This window comes from Watersipora subatra, chromosome 1 (genome assembly GCF_963576615.1).
Source record: "Watersipora subatra chromosome 1, tzWatSuba1.1, whole genome shotgun sequence".
Taxonomy (NCBI): domain Eukaryota; kingdom Metazoa; phylum Bryozoa; class Gymnolaemata; order Cheilostomatida; family Watersiporidae; genus Watersipora; species Watersipora subatra.
In genome coordinates this window covers 45,617,174-45,632,362 of record NC_088708.1, presented here as the reverse complement: position 1 = coordinate 45,632,362, position 15,189 = coordinate 45,617,174, and the positions used below count along the sequence as shown (strand labels likewise).

Genomic DNA, 15,189 nt, shown 5'->3' with positions numbered 1-15,189 from the left:
TGTAAAGATGTATAGATGTATCCTTGTAAAAATGTATAGATGTACCCTTGTAAAGATGTATAGATGTATCCTTGTAAAGATGTATAGATGTAGCCTTGTAAAGGTGTATAGATGTATCCTTGTAAAGATGTATAGATGTACCCTTGTAAAGATGTATAGATGTACCCTTGTAAAGATGTATAGATGTACCCTTGTAAAGATGTATAGATGTACCCTTGTAAAGATGTATAGATGTACCCTTGTAAAGATGTGTAGATGTACCCTTGTAAAGATGTATGGATGTACCCTTGTAAAGATGTGTAGATGTATCCTTGTAAAGATGTATAGATGTATCTTTGTGAAGATGTATAAATGTATCCTTGTAAAGATGTATAAATGTACCCTTGTAAAGATGTATAGATGTACCCTTGTAAAGATGTGTAGATGTATCCTTGTAAATATGTATAGATGTACCCTTGTAAAGATGCATAGATGTATCCTTGTGAAGATGTATAAATGTACCCTTGTAAAGATGTATAAATGTATCCTTGTAAAGATGTATAAATGTATCCTTGTAAAGATGTATAAATGTACCCTTATAAAGATGTATAAATGTATCCTTGTAAAGATGTATAGATGTATCCTTGTAAAGATGTATAGATGTATCCTTGTAAAGATGTATAGATGTAGCCTTGTAAAGATGTATAAATGTATCCTTGTAAAGATGTATGGATGTATCCTTGCAAAGATGTATAGATGTAGCCTTGTAAAGGTGTATAGATGTACCCTTGTAAAGATGTGTAGATGTATCCTTGTAAAAATGTATAGATGTATCTTTGTAAAGATGTGTAGATGTATCCTTGTAAAGATGTGTAGATGTACCCTTGTAAAGATGTGTAGATGTATCTTTGTGCAGATGTATAAATGTATCCTTGTAAAGATGTATAAATGTATCCTTGTAAAGATGTATAAATGTACCCTTATAAAGATGGTATTCATAAAAATATCAATGAATAAGCACAAAAGGTGAATGACTCAATCCTGTTTGAATTAGAAAGCATGTTTTTTATGTGATTAAATACATACTGGTGATAATTCACTGGTTTTCCAGCCTTCAAGTGGTAAATTTAGTTTAGGAGTTGTCTACTTTTACATGAATTTTTTTATATTTGGCATCTTTGTTATGATAATAACCATTGCAGCTAATCAAAACAGATATTCCACTGCTCTGGAATATCTGTTAAAGGTCATAGTGTTCAGACAATAGCTAAGCGCTCAAAGACAACTTTGAAACAATCAATCAAAACTGCTTGAAATGCCAACAGCAAGCTCTTTTGCATTTTAGTGCTTAGTTTGCATAGTGGTACAGTATTGTTCGCTCTAGATTGAAACACATAATTCTTTAAAATTTTGTAGTTTAACCGATATTATAATAACTACCTTTGTTAGAAAAACATGCAACAGTAAATAGCGAAAGAGATTTTTGGCAACAAAACATAGATGAATCTGTTGGAGCAGTCATTTTCAATTTTTCTTCAGCTGGGCACAGTTTTTACGTTTACAAAATCTTGAGACACACCACCGAACAGGATGACACACTAATACGGTAATACATACAGTTTATAAGGTTTTTAATGCTTACGTATATATACGCCAACTTAGTGTGAACCCTAGGCGTGTTTTGATGAACACAGTATGAATAGTTTTGCAAGAATGGTAAAAAGATACAGAGCTCTTGGTCATATTCTGAAGCCTCAGAAAAATGCTTGCAAAATGAGAAGAAATTGCATTGTATAGGGCTCAGAATAATGACATTCAGCTTACCAGCATGACACTCTGGTAAGCTGACAGCGTGACACTCTGGTAAGCTGACAGCATGACACTCTGGTAAGCCGACAGCGTGACACTCTGGTAAGCTGACAGCGTGACACTCTGGTAAGCTAACAGCATGACACTCTAGTAAGTGATTAAATGATTAAGTGATTAAATACATACTGGTGATAATTCACTGGTTTTCCAGCCTTCAAGTGGTAAATCTAGTTTAGGAGTTGTCTACTTTTACATGAATTTTTTTATATTTGGCATCTTTGTTATGATAATAACCATTGCAGCTAATCAAAATGCGAAATTGATAAAACATTGCCAATATAAAGCTCTGAACTATTTAAGCAAAAAACTGCAATTCGATTTTATTGGCTCGAGAGCCCTCCTTTCTGTGTGCAGTCAGTTTTGCCAGCTAAATATAGTTTTACACATTTTGTCTTGGATAGGTTGGCTCGTCTCCAACTTTCAGATTTGTTCAGGAAACAGCTAGTTAGTTTTTCAGCTTAAGAAATGCAAGACTAATAGCTGATGTGTAATTAAAGGTGCTGGAGACAAACTGGTATAGGCTTTTATTGTGTAAAAAGAGATTATCTTATAGACAATCTCACAACAATTATAGTATGCGAGTGACGAAAATACTTTTTGCAAAGATTCAAAGTGAAAATTTGACAGCATAACTTAAAGCTGATTTGAATATAAACAGTAGTTTCGCTTGTAGTTCCATTTGCATTATAAACAGAAAAAATGACAACTATATTTGCAAAAGTGGCTTCAGCGCGTGGCTGCAAATTATGAAACAAAATTTGAATATTTTTGAATTTTTAAAGCTAAGGAATCAGCTAGATTAAAATGGTTTTTTAAAAATCGAAATTGCTAAAGAAACATTTTCTGACTAGCATAGCATTATCATTGAATTAACATAAAATTCTTACGATGCTCAAGATTTTTGGCCGGATAAATGCTTCATATGTCAGCCAAGCAATAGAGTCATCTTCTTACAGAATACATAGTTCTATGGACAACAACAGGAAAACTCTTGTCCACCTAATACCATTACGGTCAAAAACAAATATGAAAAATAAAACTTTTTTTTTCTCACCCGTTAGTGCCTTACTTTTGGAGTTAACCTATTTTGACACTTGAGATTTCATACACGCTACAATTGACAAGTATGGACAGCCTAATCAAGATGGCCTAGAAGCTTGGAATAAATTGTTACTGGTACATCTTGTCAAGGCCACTGCTTTGGAACATCTGCTGAAGGTCATTGTGTTCAGACAATAGCTGAGCGCTCAAAGACAACTTTGAAACAGAAAACAATCAATCAAAACTGCTTGAAATGCTAACAGCAAGCTCTTTTGCATTTTTAGTGCTTAGTTTGCATAGTGGCACAGTATTAGATGCTCTAAATTGAAACACATAATTCTTTAAAATATTTTAGTTCAACTGATATTATAATAACCACCTTTGTCAGAAAAACCTGCAGCAGTAAATATCGAAAGAGAATTTTGGCAACAAAACATAGATGAATCTGTTAGAGCAGTCATTTTTTAATTTTCTTCAGCGGGGCACAATTTTTATGCTTACAAAATCTTGAGACACACCACCGTACAAAATGACACAGGATGACACACTAATGCGGTAATACATACAGTTTATAAGGTTTGCATTGCTTAGGCCTATGTATATATATATACGCCAATTTAGAGTGAACCCTGGGCGTGTTTTGATGAACACAGTAGCCTATGGATATTTTTGCAAGAATGGTAAAAAGACACAGAGCTCTTGGTCATATTCTGAAGCCTCAGAAAAACTGTTGCAAAACGAGAAGAGATTGCATTGTATAGGGCTCAGAATAATGACATTCAGCTCACCAGCATGACACTCTGGTAAGCTGACAGCGTGACACTCTGGTAAGCTGACAGCGTGACACTCTGGTAAGCTGACAGCGTGACACTCTAGTGAGCTGACAGCGTGACACTCTGGTAAGCTGACACCGTGACACTCTGGTAAGCCGACAGCGTGACACTCTGGTAAGCCGACAGCGTGACACTCTGGTAAGCTGACAGCGTGACACTCTAGTGAGCCGACACTGTGACACTCTGGTAAGCTGACACCGTGACACTCTGGTAAGCCGACAGCATGACACTCTGGTAAGCTGACAGCGTGACACTCTGGTAAGCTGACAGCATCACACTTTAGTAAGCTGACAGTGTGACACTCTGGTAAGCTAACAGCATAACACTCTGGTAAGCTGACAGCGTTACACTCTGGTAGGCTGATAGCGTTACACTCTGGTAAGCTAGTAGAGGTATACTCTAAGCAACTGCACTAATCGGCAGCCACCTTCCAAATCTACAGATTAATTGTGCAAATGGTTATGCTTTGTGCTTTATGACAGAAAAAGCAGACAGACGGACAACGATCAATGAATATATAGATGAAGTTAAAAAAAGGCCTTTATTATTACTTCCCCATGGCACACCTGATGATCTCTTACAGCACACTAGCGTGCCCGGAGCACTGGTTCAATTGGTTAGAGTTCATTAGGTTAGAGTTTAATAAGTTGGAGTTTGTTACAAACTAAACATGAGTGAAGTGAGCATAACTTCTATTTGAGTCGATTGGATCCATCTGCCTTCAAAATTATTACACCAGTGCTAGTAGATATACATGTAGATGCACCAGAGAGTAGCAGCACCCCTACATTTTTTTTACAAAGTGCTAATGCTAAACTAGTGCTACGATAAGTTTTTACATTGAGCTTTTTATTGGCCTTTCAATTCACGCGAGAACATCACGTGACAAGACAATAACCAAACTGTAATGACAACGTCAGAGAAATAAAGAGATTCCAATCTATGGCGGCTTTTCGTTTTTGAGCTTTTAAGAGCTTGTAATCACATTTCTACATATTTGGCACCTACAACACAGCAGAGTAAGACATGGTGAATCTTTTGATACCAAATAACTGTAATGTGAATTTTGTTGCAAGTCAACCTTTAACAGTGCTAATAGAGGTACCACCACATTTCTCATAGCTGTGCTAATAGAGGTACCACTACATCTCTTTTAAAAGTGTTAATAGAGGTACCACCATATTTCTTATAACAGTGCTAATAGAGGTACTACCATATCTCTTTTAATAGTGCTAATAGAGGTACAACCACATTTCTTATACCAGTGCTAATAGAGGTACCACCACATCTCTTTTAACAGTGCTAATAGAGGTACAACCACATTTCTTATACCAGTGCTAATAGAGGTACCACCACATCTCTTTTAACAGTGCTAATAAAGGTACCACCACATTTCTTATACCAGTGCTAATAGAGGTACCACTACATCTCTTTTAACAGTGCTAACAGAGGTACCACCACATTTCTTATAACAGTGCTAATAGAGGTACCGCAGCATCTCTGATAACAGAGCTCATACATGTTCCTACACATCTATTATAACAAGGCACGAGGATCTATAACAAGGCACCCCAACTTCACACAGCAAGAATGGTAGAAGCACCACTATAAATTATATCCTTTACCCCAATGCCAGTAGGAACATTGGGTGCTGCACAAGTTATGCACCACAGGAATAAATGGCGCCTCTACGTTTGTTCAAAACGCTAAATAGATCTGCCATGTTTTGTAACTTTATTCTTTCAATTTTTAGTTTTAAATATGCTAACAGTTTGACATTAACCTTGAGGCCAAGCAAGATGACTGTATTATCACTATGACGCCATTTTTTCTAAACAGAAATATTGTTTTACATATGGATGTGCTGTGTCTCCTCAACCTCTAAAGGAAAGAACATACTAAACATAAGTATAGCCCTAGAACCTTCTATATCCGAATCCTAAAACCTTTACCTGCTTCATGGAAAAATGTTTTTTTCTAGCGAACAACAAGCTTACCTTTGGGCGCATTAAGCAACAGACATGGCTTTATGCCGCATAGTCATCCACAGCTGGCTACTTGCATTTCCGAAGGTGTGTGTTGATTTCCTAACTTGTGTACACATTGTTCCACTAAAAATATGAGAAGCTTTGTACGTTTAGAGAAGTTTTGTTATGTTCAAAAGCTAGAAATTATTTTATTTGCAGACGCACAGCAGCTAAATCTTTGCCTATCTTGACATTAACTCATTTACTGCAAAAAATTCTTGGCAAGCAGTTTGATCGATATGATCATTACTGATTGCATCATGGTTTACGCAACATTTCAAGTACCGTGAAGCATTCAGAGAGGCTTTTCGCTTCATTCAAGCATAACGACTATTCCCCTCACCTTTACGCTTCAAGCTTGTTTTGTTAATAGGCCTACGTACTCATCTGTTTGAGCACTTCTATATTTGGGTCAGTGAATACATAAGTCAGCAATCTTTGGGGTATTTGATAATTTTATTTGGAAACTTGAGGGGTACATTGTATGAAAACTTTGAGAACACCATGGGAATGCTAACGACATTGTTACAAATATGCTACTACTGCTGTTAGAATGAATTAAATGTTTACTTTTATTAAATAGCGGCAACAACAATTTTAAATATTATAAATAGTTACCTTACAATGCAGGAAATATTACCAATACAGAATAATTCAGATATTTAGTACTGTAATAAAAGAAATGGATACTGGCATAACTCTGCTCAGGTTCAACTCTCATAGAAGCAGAGCAAATCTAAATAGAAAATATTGTTTAGTATCACATAATCAGAAAGAGACATGTCCTGAGCAGACCTGAGTGTGGGTCTCTATAATGCGAAACTGGCACAGAATGCTGCAATGGTTCTGCACCTGCTGACCCCAGTATTTAACTTATAAAAGAAACATTACCAAAGCTAAATAAATTGTGTATGAAGAGAATAACTGCTACAATTGATAGATCAAGAAAAAAAGATGGCGAATGCAGCACGGCATCCGCCAATGATAATACTTCAGTAAACGGAGCGTCTTTTCGAATCAAGAGACTCTGGTCTGAAAATGGCGGTCAGAATCTAATGGGCCATTGCAACCTCTTGCTGGCATTCCATAATGGTTTCAGAATTATCTGGAGAAGGTTGCTTGAGGGACACGCAATCGGTCAGCAGCGGGCATCTCATAGGGTATTCGCAGCCTCTGATTGTATTTTCCTTGAAGAACTCATTAAAAGCATGGTTCATCTCCGGGGTGAAGTAGTCTACCCAATTTCCAATCCTTCCTGAAATCAGATATATTAATGTTGTCATTCATGCGTCTCAGCTCTGCTGGACAAGTAGATGAATGCTAGACTAATTATGCCACAGCTGGTGACATCAATGTTATAAGATCAATGTTATAATGAGGGGAAAATTTATAAATATATCGCAGCCTTCAAACGTCAACGGATATACATGCAAGCGTTTGGCAGTTTACTCACCGTTACGGTAGATGGAAAAGGAACCTTTGTGCCACAGGGAAAACCAGTCACCGACAGGCTTTTGGTACTTCATTTCAGCAAACTTGGTTTTTTTGGCTATTTGAGATACGAGCGATGGGGTGACTTCCAACCCATAGAACTGAGCGATTCTGGTAATTTGAAAGTGTATGTCCTACAAATGAAACAAGCATAGCTTGGATATTTATTATTTTGGTAGATGATGCTCAAATAAATAAATAATTACTTCTAATAATAAATTAATTATTACTAATGAAAAACTGAGTTATAAACATCTTAGGTTTTGAGTTGATAACATGCCTTAATACGGAGTTGCCGCTATGAGATGGTCATTAACAGCAATAAACTACCATCTTCCAAGAAAAGGTTAGACGTAGTAACACGCTTCTAGCAAGCCAAACAAAACAAAATCTAACTTACGTTGATGAGGTCCTCATAAAATACGAATAACACGTTGTCCCTGCCGCGATAATTCACCCACCATTGGTAAGGGTTCCTGAACCAATTACCATACTCGACTGTAAGCATAAAATATGACATCATTATAACCGTCATTAATCAGTCAAGATGACAAGATATAACTTGCTACACAGAAACTCACCTTTCTCTGGATAATCCTGGACATTCTTGAAAAAGTCTGTGAAAGACATTTTGGGAGACCATTTGAGTCCCTGATGGTGATGATAGAGGGAAACGAGTTGATCGCGTGGGTCCCTGAGAATGTAAACCATCTTTCTCTCCGTTATGCTTTTAGGAAGCATGTCGGGTGGCAAATGTGTGTGTAGAACCCTGGGAGAGGAAGACTCCTTTGGTCCGTCAGAGTCTGCATAGTTGCCACTCTCCAAATTGTATATAGGGTCAGCCGTGTAATTTAATAGCCCGCTGACGAGCATTCGGATAATTTCATAGACCCAGTGTGTGCCTGTAAATATTACACAATTGAGAGAGAGGTGCATCAAGGTTACGGGTATACATTTTGTTTTCTCTTTTATCTCTAATAACTTACCTGACTTTGGATATGAGCAGAAGATATAATCGGTGTTGCGTGGTTGAAACTCGGAAAGGCGCTTCAAATTTTTCTCAATGTCAGCATACTGTGGAATGCAAACGCCTTCTTCTGCTTGATACGAGGGGCCTACCATGGAAACCATGTTGCCAGCCTCTCAGCTTTTCTGAGCTAACTGCCCGCATTCATTAATGCAGCAGCCTTTATAGTGAAAGCAACATCGGGTCTAGCCAATCAGCTCAAGGCATTATCTTGGTTGCCAGCATTAAGAAACCAAACATAAAGCTGGTTGCTATTTTTGGCTTTAGAAGATTGATGAGATAACGTAGTGAATGAGATAGTAATGAAGTCAACCAACATCCCTTTCAACAAATTGAGTAAACGAATTTCATAACATTAACCTATTCTGCTATTCAGCGTTGGTCGCCCTGCCAACGCTGAATTATACACAACTTTGGTACCTATTCATCTGGCGCGTTTGATGCCTTTGATAATTAAGTGTTTGAAAATTTTGGAATCTCTGTTTATGCTGTGATGATGTTGGTGTTTTTGAAACTGAAAGGCCACAGCTCAAAAGGCTAAAAATTATTTTGTATAAGATAGAAAAAGGTAAAAAGTTACCGGACTTGCTATAATCAGCAAAAGCATTGACCAATGAAAGGGATACAATCACTTGTAATAACCAATCAATGAACAGCATTTATCATGCGTTACAAAAGTGAATTATTTGTCTACTAAAGGGTTATAGCTTATTTGGTAAAAATTATGGCTATTACTGATAGTTCTCATCGATTCAATTTACTGATGAAACGTTTGTGAGATTTTTAAAATTCAAAAGTAAGCTCAGTGAAGGTCATGCATTGGAATCTTAGCACTCCAAATTGGTAAATGGTAAAAACCGATGTCATTAGTGCAGGTGTGCAAGTACGTTGAGTGTCAACCAGGAAACTGAAGAAAACCATTTGAGGAAAGCAGCTGTGTTAATGATGTGAAGCAATACAGAGCTGATTTTGATCCTAAGAAATATCTATATATTGATATGATTGTACCCTCTACAGGTAACATGACACAATAATACACACTTCATACGCACTACTTGGAAAAATGTTAAAGTATTACATTTTAGGGTAGTCACATGCTGATTCCATGGCAACATAGCTGTCAGTTTTGTTATGCAAAACCGCACAACTCCTACAAACAAGGAAATATGTTATATTTGTAGTTTTATTTAATGATTTACATTTAACTTCTACCTTTAACTATGCATGCTTGCCTTAGGTTTTATTGCCTCTACCAGTACCTTCTATATTGAGTGTCAGGCAATGTGTACCTCTTGGTGCATTTCATGCCTTGTTTTATCATTCACAGCCAAATGTTCTTGAAAAAGCAAACAATTACACTTCCTGTTTTTGTTAAAGTTTTTATCATATCTTTATGACTTATAGTCTGCTCAGTTGCGTGATTCCTAAAATTTTGTGTGTTAGCAAAGCTAGTTAAGATACTAGTTTTACATTTGAAGTATTAGTTTCTTCCGACAAATTTATCATCTAAATAGTAAAGTATTAACTCCTAGTTTGGCTGCTGTTAAAAGTTTACAGGATCTGTTGTGACTAACCGAGTTTCTGTGTTGTTTTTGGAACATTTGCTTTTCCTTATACTATGATTGGCGTGACCTCAATTTTGCTGAAGCGTTAATGATTTTGTGAGCATTTCCAGAAAAGCTATTTTTGATAAGCGTGGAGCCATTGGGCTACAAGGAGGTAAAAGCCTGCTTCTGTACATGCTCATTCATTGAACAATATTGGGCTTCTCAAGATATAATCCATAAACTTGTCCACTATATTAGTCTCATCGCAGACGTATTTTTTCCAGCTTTGTTTTACAATATCTATTTCCCTGGTTGTCAAAGACGTATATTGATATTTACTGCATTGGGCCCTCATCCTCTCACGCGCCTGAAGGCCAATCCAGCCGGCCGGTTAAACCGGTTGATTATCCTTGCACTCAATGTAAACTGTTATGTAATTTTGCTAAGCCAGTCAAGAGCCAAATAAGTCTCTATCTAATTGGCCGCTACCGCGCAATATAATTATGGGCCACACAATCACGAGGAAACTGCTCACGCGCATTCTGCGTGGAAAATTCTAGTCTTACTACTGGCAAGCTTGTGATTTATGATCATCTACATTGCAAATGTGCCTACAATTCTCCTACACCCGTTCACATTAACCTATGATGGTAGTAGGTTAAATTTATCCCTTGTTAATCTATTGTGGCTGGAAATGCAGTAGCCTAATCCTATTATCCTCAGGCTTTTGCTTTGTCTGTATTCAGATCCGTAGGAAAATTGCTTTTTGGGCAATATAAGCCACTTGTGATTGAGAATTCTTTGCTATATATGATTTCATGAGGAAACTTGTTAAATCATAAACCATTGCACCACCCAATGATTACACAAGCACAAGAAGAGTTGCGTAGGCGTTTTTACTACTTAAAAACATGATTTGCGATTAAATCCATATAAAGTTTAGAGATTAACAAACAAGGCAAGTATGTGATTAGCATGCTTTTTTATATAAACAAATATCAACAAGCATAAACACTTAAACATACGTAGAACAATCTTGATTACTATAGGAATTTTATGCCAGAGCGAGTCTATTAAAAAAATTATTTTCTTCATATCGTGTTGACATCAGAATCTAATACCGACCTGTCTTTAGTACAGCTAGAAATTACCATAGAAAAATACTCAGTGCAATATGATAGCAGTTATGAGCGGTGTGAAAAAAGCGCCGTGTCTTGGAAACTGAAGAGTACATCAGCTCAACTGTTGAGGTTGTAAAGGAATTGGTAGACTAGATGGAATGTCAGCATTGGTGTCAATTTCAGCTTCTCTCTTTCGAGGCTTCAGTATCAAAGGTGCTTTTTGAACAAGCGCATTTATCTGCTCATCAAACCTACAACACACACACCACACATTTGCATGCAGTATTTCGTACACTCAAAAGCCACTTGACATTGGTAGATGCCATCCTAAAAAGCACTGTTGTTGGAGTACCTGAGCGTGATAGAGATAACTATAAACTATAGATAAACTATAGCATGATATTTAAAACAAACCTAATTATTGATGAGCTTACACAAAAATTTTAGTAGATTTTATTAGAAAATGTTGACATTTTTCTATCATTTGCGATTGTTTTGTATGATTGAGGTGATCTGACTGCCAGGATGTCTCTAGATTAAAATTGATAAAATTTGCTCTTGAGTAAATTGCTCAGAAGAAAATTAAGTACAAACTGATGCCACTGGCACTATCGTTGCTATGGCTGATATCTGCTATTGAGTTCAAATTACAGTGTTACTCGTATCTATTCTGTCAGTCTCTTTACAACTATAGACGTCATAATCGCACTTTCGCTTGATACGGACATTTTAACTGTGACCAAGTTTTGTCGATTTTAATATTAAAACATCCTGGCAATCAGATCACCTCAAATATCAAAAACAATCGCAAATGATCTACCGAAGAAAAATATGAATACTTCCTGGAAAAATCTACTAAAATTTTGTTTAAGTTAATCTGTAAAGAAGAGGAACCGAGAGAGTGGAGCCTGAGAGTGAGAGAGTGAGAGAGTGAGTGAGAGAGTGAGTGAGAGAGTGAGTGAGAGAGTGAGAGAGTGAGTGAGAGAGTGAGTGAGAGAGTGAGAGAGTGAGTGAGAGAGTGAGAGAGTGAGTGAGAGAGTGAGTGAGAGAGTGAGTGAGAGAGTGAGAGTGAGTGAGTGAGAGAGAGTGAGAGAGTGAGAGTGAGAGAGAGAGTGGGCCTGAAGCAGCTTTTATAAAGCAATACATGAAGTTCTATAACTTTTAAATGGATTTTCTTCAGATCAAAAACAGACACAAGGAATTGTGCAGCAGCAACAGCCGCGATCAAGTTTTGTCAACGTTTTGATCACGGATCAAAACGTTGATCAAGTTTTGATCCGTGATCAAGTTTTGTCGATTTTAATCTTAAAACATCCTGGCAGTCAGATTGTACCGCAAATGCTAGAAAAATACCGACACTTTCTGATAAAATCTTCTAAAGTTTTGTGGAAATTGATCTTTAATGTTAGAATTAAAACAAATATCATTTTCACCTCTTTGCCTGTTGTCCACGGTGCAAGTTTAAATTTTACTGACAGGTCCATTTTCACTAGCTAAGGTTAGGAGGCTAGGCTACACAGTACAATTCACTACAACTTAGCAGGTTTTTTATCTCAAGATTGAGTAGCATCTTGACTATCGGCCTTTACCATTGGCGAATGCAACTTTGATTATTTAATCTATATTACAAATAAAAAATGGCATGCGGAGGAGGGAGAACCGAGTATGGAGGAAACCAATTGCGTTCACCCACTCAGTGCCAGATGGCCGAGGCGTATTAAGACTATCATGACACTCCCCGAGTGTTTAATGTGACATCGGTAAATGGCTGGCATGAGGGTGGAGGTGAGACAATGATTCACTCACTCATTCCGAAAGTCAGCTAATCGTTGCTCGAGCAGTTTTACTTTGCTATCGCACTGCTCTTGCCTCTCCTTTAGCTTCTTGATAAGCTGTGAGTTTTCATGCATAAGTCGAAGCCCATCACACATGTACACATTCATCGTACCATCTGGAATAGCCTCTCCCTTCATGAAACTGTCAAACTCCTCCGTAGTCAGGTTCAAGGATTCAGCGTTTAGCCTTTCGATGAAGTCGACTACACAACACTGTAAGTAGGAGGTAAATGTATAATTTACAAGCAAGTCATTCGAATTTCATAAATGGCTGAGAAGCTGTCAATGGCTTACAAACTGTATGTTTTTACTGCTGCATGGCAATTAGGAAACCAAGATCTCATTGACTGACAGAAGTATTAGATCCAATACACATTTATGACAATTAATGTTCAGTATATCAACACTCACTAGCGGACTACTTTGACAGTATAACCCGTAGAAAGCCGTATAACCCGTAGAAAGCCGGCCCAACTCCCTCCATAAAGTTGTCTCAACTATAGAGACCTTGTGTTGAAGTTTACTTAATATTGTATTGAGATTCATGCTGAGCTATCTCTAAAGATGAATTAGCAGCATAGCTCTGGGTTCCATCATTACTACTATATTGATCGGAACTTTAGCAAACTTTGTATTTAAAAAAAAGTCAACCATTCGCTGTAATATAGTAGAGAGAAAACTCCTTAGCCAATATTTATTGAACATCTATAACCATTCCATTTTTGAGGGCACTTATGAGGCCAAGCCAGCTAACAGATGCCAGGCTGAGCCAGTGATCATTAAAATCTTACCCTAGGACACTTATATTTCGCTAGTATTTAGTTTCGTGAGTAGCACACAGAGTAAAATTTCGCTGCAACTTAATTTCGCAGCTCTGATGAGTGTGAAAATATAGTGATGTGAAAATAAATACAGTGGAACAAACAAATTAGATTCCTCAGGTCCGGTCCTCTAGTAAAAAAAGTTGTTATATTTGCGACTAGTTTGTATTTGTAACCCGCAGGTATAAATGTATGGCAGAAATCGATAATTCAACGTGATCGCTTGCTGCCATTTGTTTCTTGGACTATCAATGACGTCTCGGTCCTTTCCGTCGTGACCGATATGGTACCAATATTAGATCTCAAGTATTTATAGCAAGCGATGGCCATGGCACGTTTTGAGTTCACAATATTTCAAATTTAAAAAAAATCAAATACAGTACATGTCTCATAAAAAAGAAAATAGATAACAACCAACATCACAACCAGAACTGTATTACATGGTTGGACCTGGTGAGGGTTGTTATCGTTTTTGGTTGGCAGTAAAATTCATCACTACAATAAGTATTATTTAATTGTATGACTTCACCTACCAGACTTTCATCCTCATCAGTTACAAATTCGGTTACTAAACTGATATCATCATCTTCTTCGTTTGTCTTGGCTTTTCCAAAAAAACTTGTTATCTTAATTTGCTTTGCCATGCTGCTCATTCGGTGTATTAACGAATTTACTAGAAATTTCCCAATGAGCTCACTCACACACAAAATTATCTGCATTTCTAATATCACGATTTTGTTGTGGATATCAATGAACTACAGGGCCGTATTCCCTTGGACAGCTGGCCGGCTAAGACGCCCCAACTTTCTAGGAATTTCATAGTCCAACGGCTATAGAAAGGTTTTTATCGCTGTAGAATATCACTTTATTCGAAGCCATAGATACAAACGTCAACTTTTAGTAGTTCTTAGGCGTCATTATTATCTTCATCAGCGGCAAAATATTCTTGTTAACGACTTTTATAAAGGTTTGCAAAATATCAAGTTTTAGCAAACATCTGCTTGCCCATATCCTACTTAATGAACTTGAAATAAAATCGGCAAAAATGATCTTTGTTAAAACGCTTAAAAAAAAGATGTCTTCTTTCTGAGCTTTTTAACTGCATACAAGTTTTGCCTGTTTTAATTTTAAAACGTTTTGTCAGTCACATCAGCTAAAACAAAGCAAATCTCAAAAAATAGAAAAATGTTGATACTTGCCAATAAAATTTTTTAAAACTTCACGTGAGAGGCCCGGCTGAGGCCCGACATAAGAGAAACCTGTTGGGAGCTTACAGCACCCCCCCCTTCTCCACACCCCAGATGTTCATAACTAGTCGTCTAACATTAGCCCCCCAACTTGCAACCAGTGAATACAGGCCTGCGTAGAACATAGCTATTTAATTTCGAATTTTCGCTAGTTCGTTATGATAGCTTAGGTTCGCGCATGAATTTTTCGCGTGATGATGACTCCGCGAAAACGCGAAAGTTAGATGCCGCGAATACTTAAGTGTCCTAGGGTAGGTGAGACTGCTAACAAAATTCAAGGGAGCATGTGGACTGTAAATGGTATGCCTTCACTTGTTCTTATGTAGTAGGTAGTAACTGAATGTCACTATT

General features: G+C 37.2%; 2 protein-coding genes across 2 annotated transcripts in view; both read right to left on the bottom strand.

The window, feature by feature from the left end:
- Positions 1 to 6,217: 6,217 nt before the first annotated feature.
- Positions 6,218 to 8,371, bottom strand: LOC137388219 (sulfotransferase 1E1-like). Its single transcript, XM_068074724.1, has 5 exons — positions 8,227 to 8,371; positions 7,822 to 8,142; positions 7,641 to 7,738; positions 7,203 to 7,374; positions 6,218 to 7,004 (listed from the first exon to the last, which is right to left on the bottom strand). Exons 1-5 carry the CDS (start codon positions 8,369 to 8,371, stop codon positions 6,802 to 6,804), a joined length of 939 nt encoding a protein of 312 aa, XP_067930825.1. The 3' UTR covers positions 6,218 to 6,801.
- A 2,320-nt stretch (positions 8,372 to 10,691) lies between these two features.
- LOC137397462 (rab5 GDP/GTP exchange factor-like) overlaps positions 10,692 to 15,189 on the bottom strand; it is a 33,412-nt gene continuing 28,914 nt past the window's right edge. The window contains exons 7-8 of the mRNA XM_068083754.1: positions 12,742 to 12,983; positions 10,692 to 11,186 (exon numbers count right to left, since the gene is read on the bottom strand). Of these exons, the coding sequence (XP_067939855.1) occupies positions 11,048 to 11,186; positions 12,742 to 12,983 (381 nt within the window). The 3' untranslated portion in view covers positions 10,692 to 11,047. The remainder of the gene's footprint in view (positions 11,187 to 12,741; positions 12,984 to 15,189) is intronic.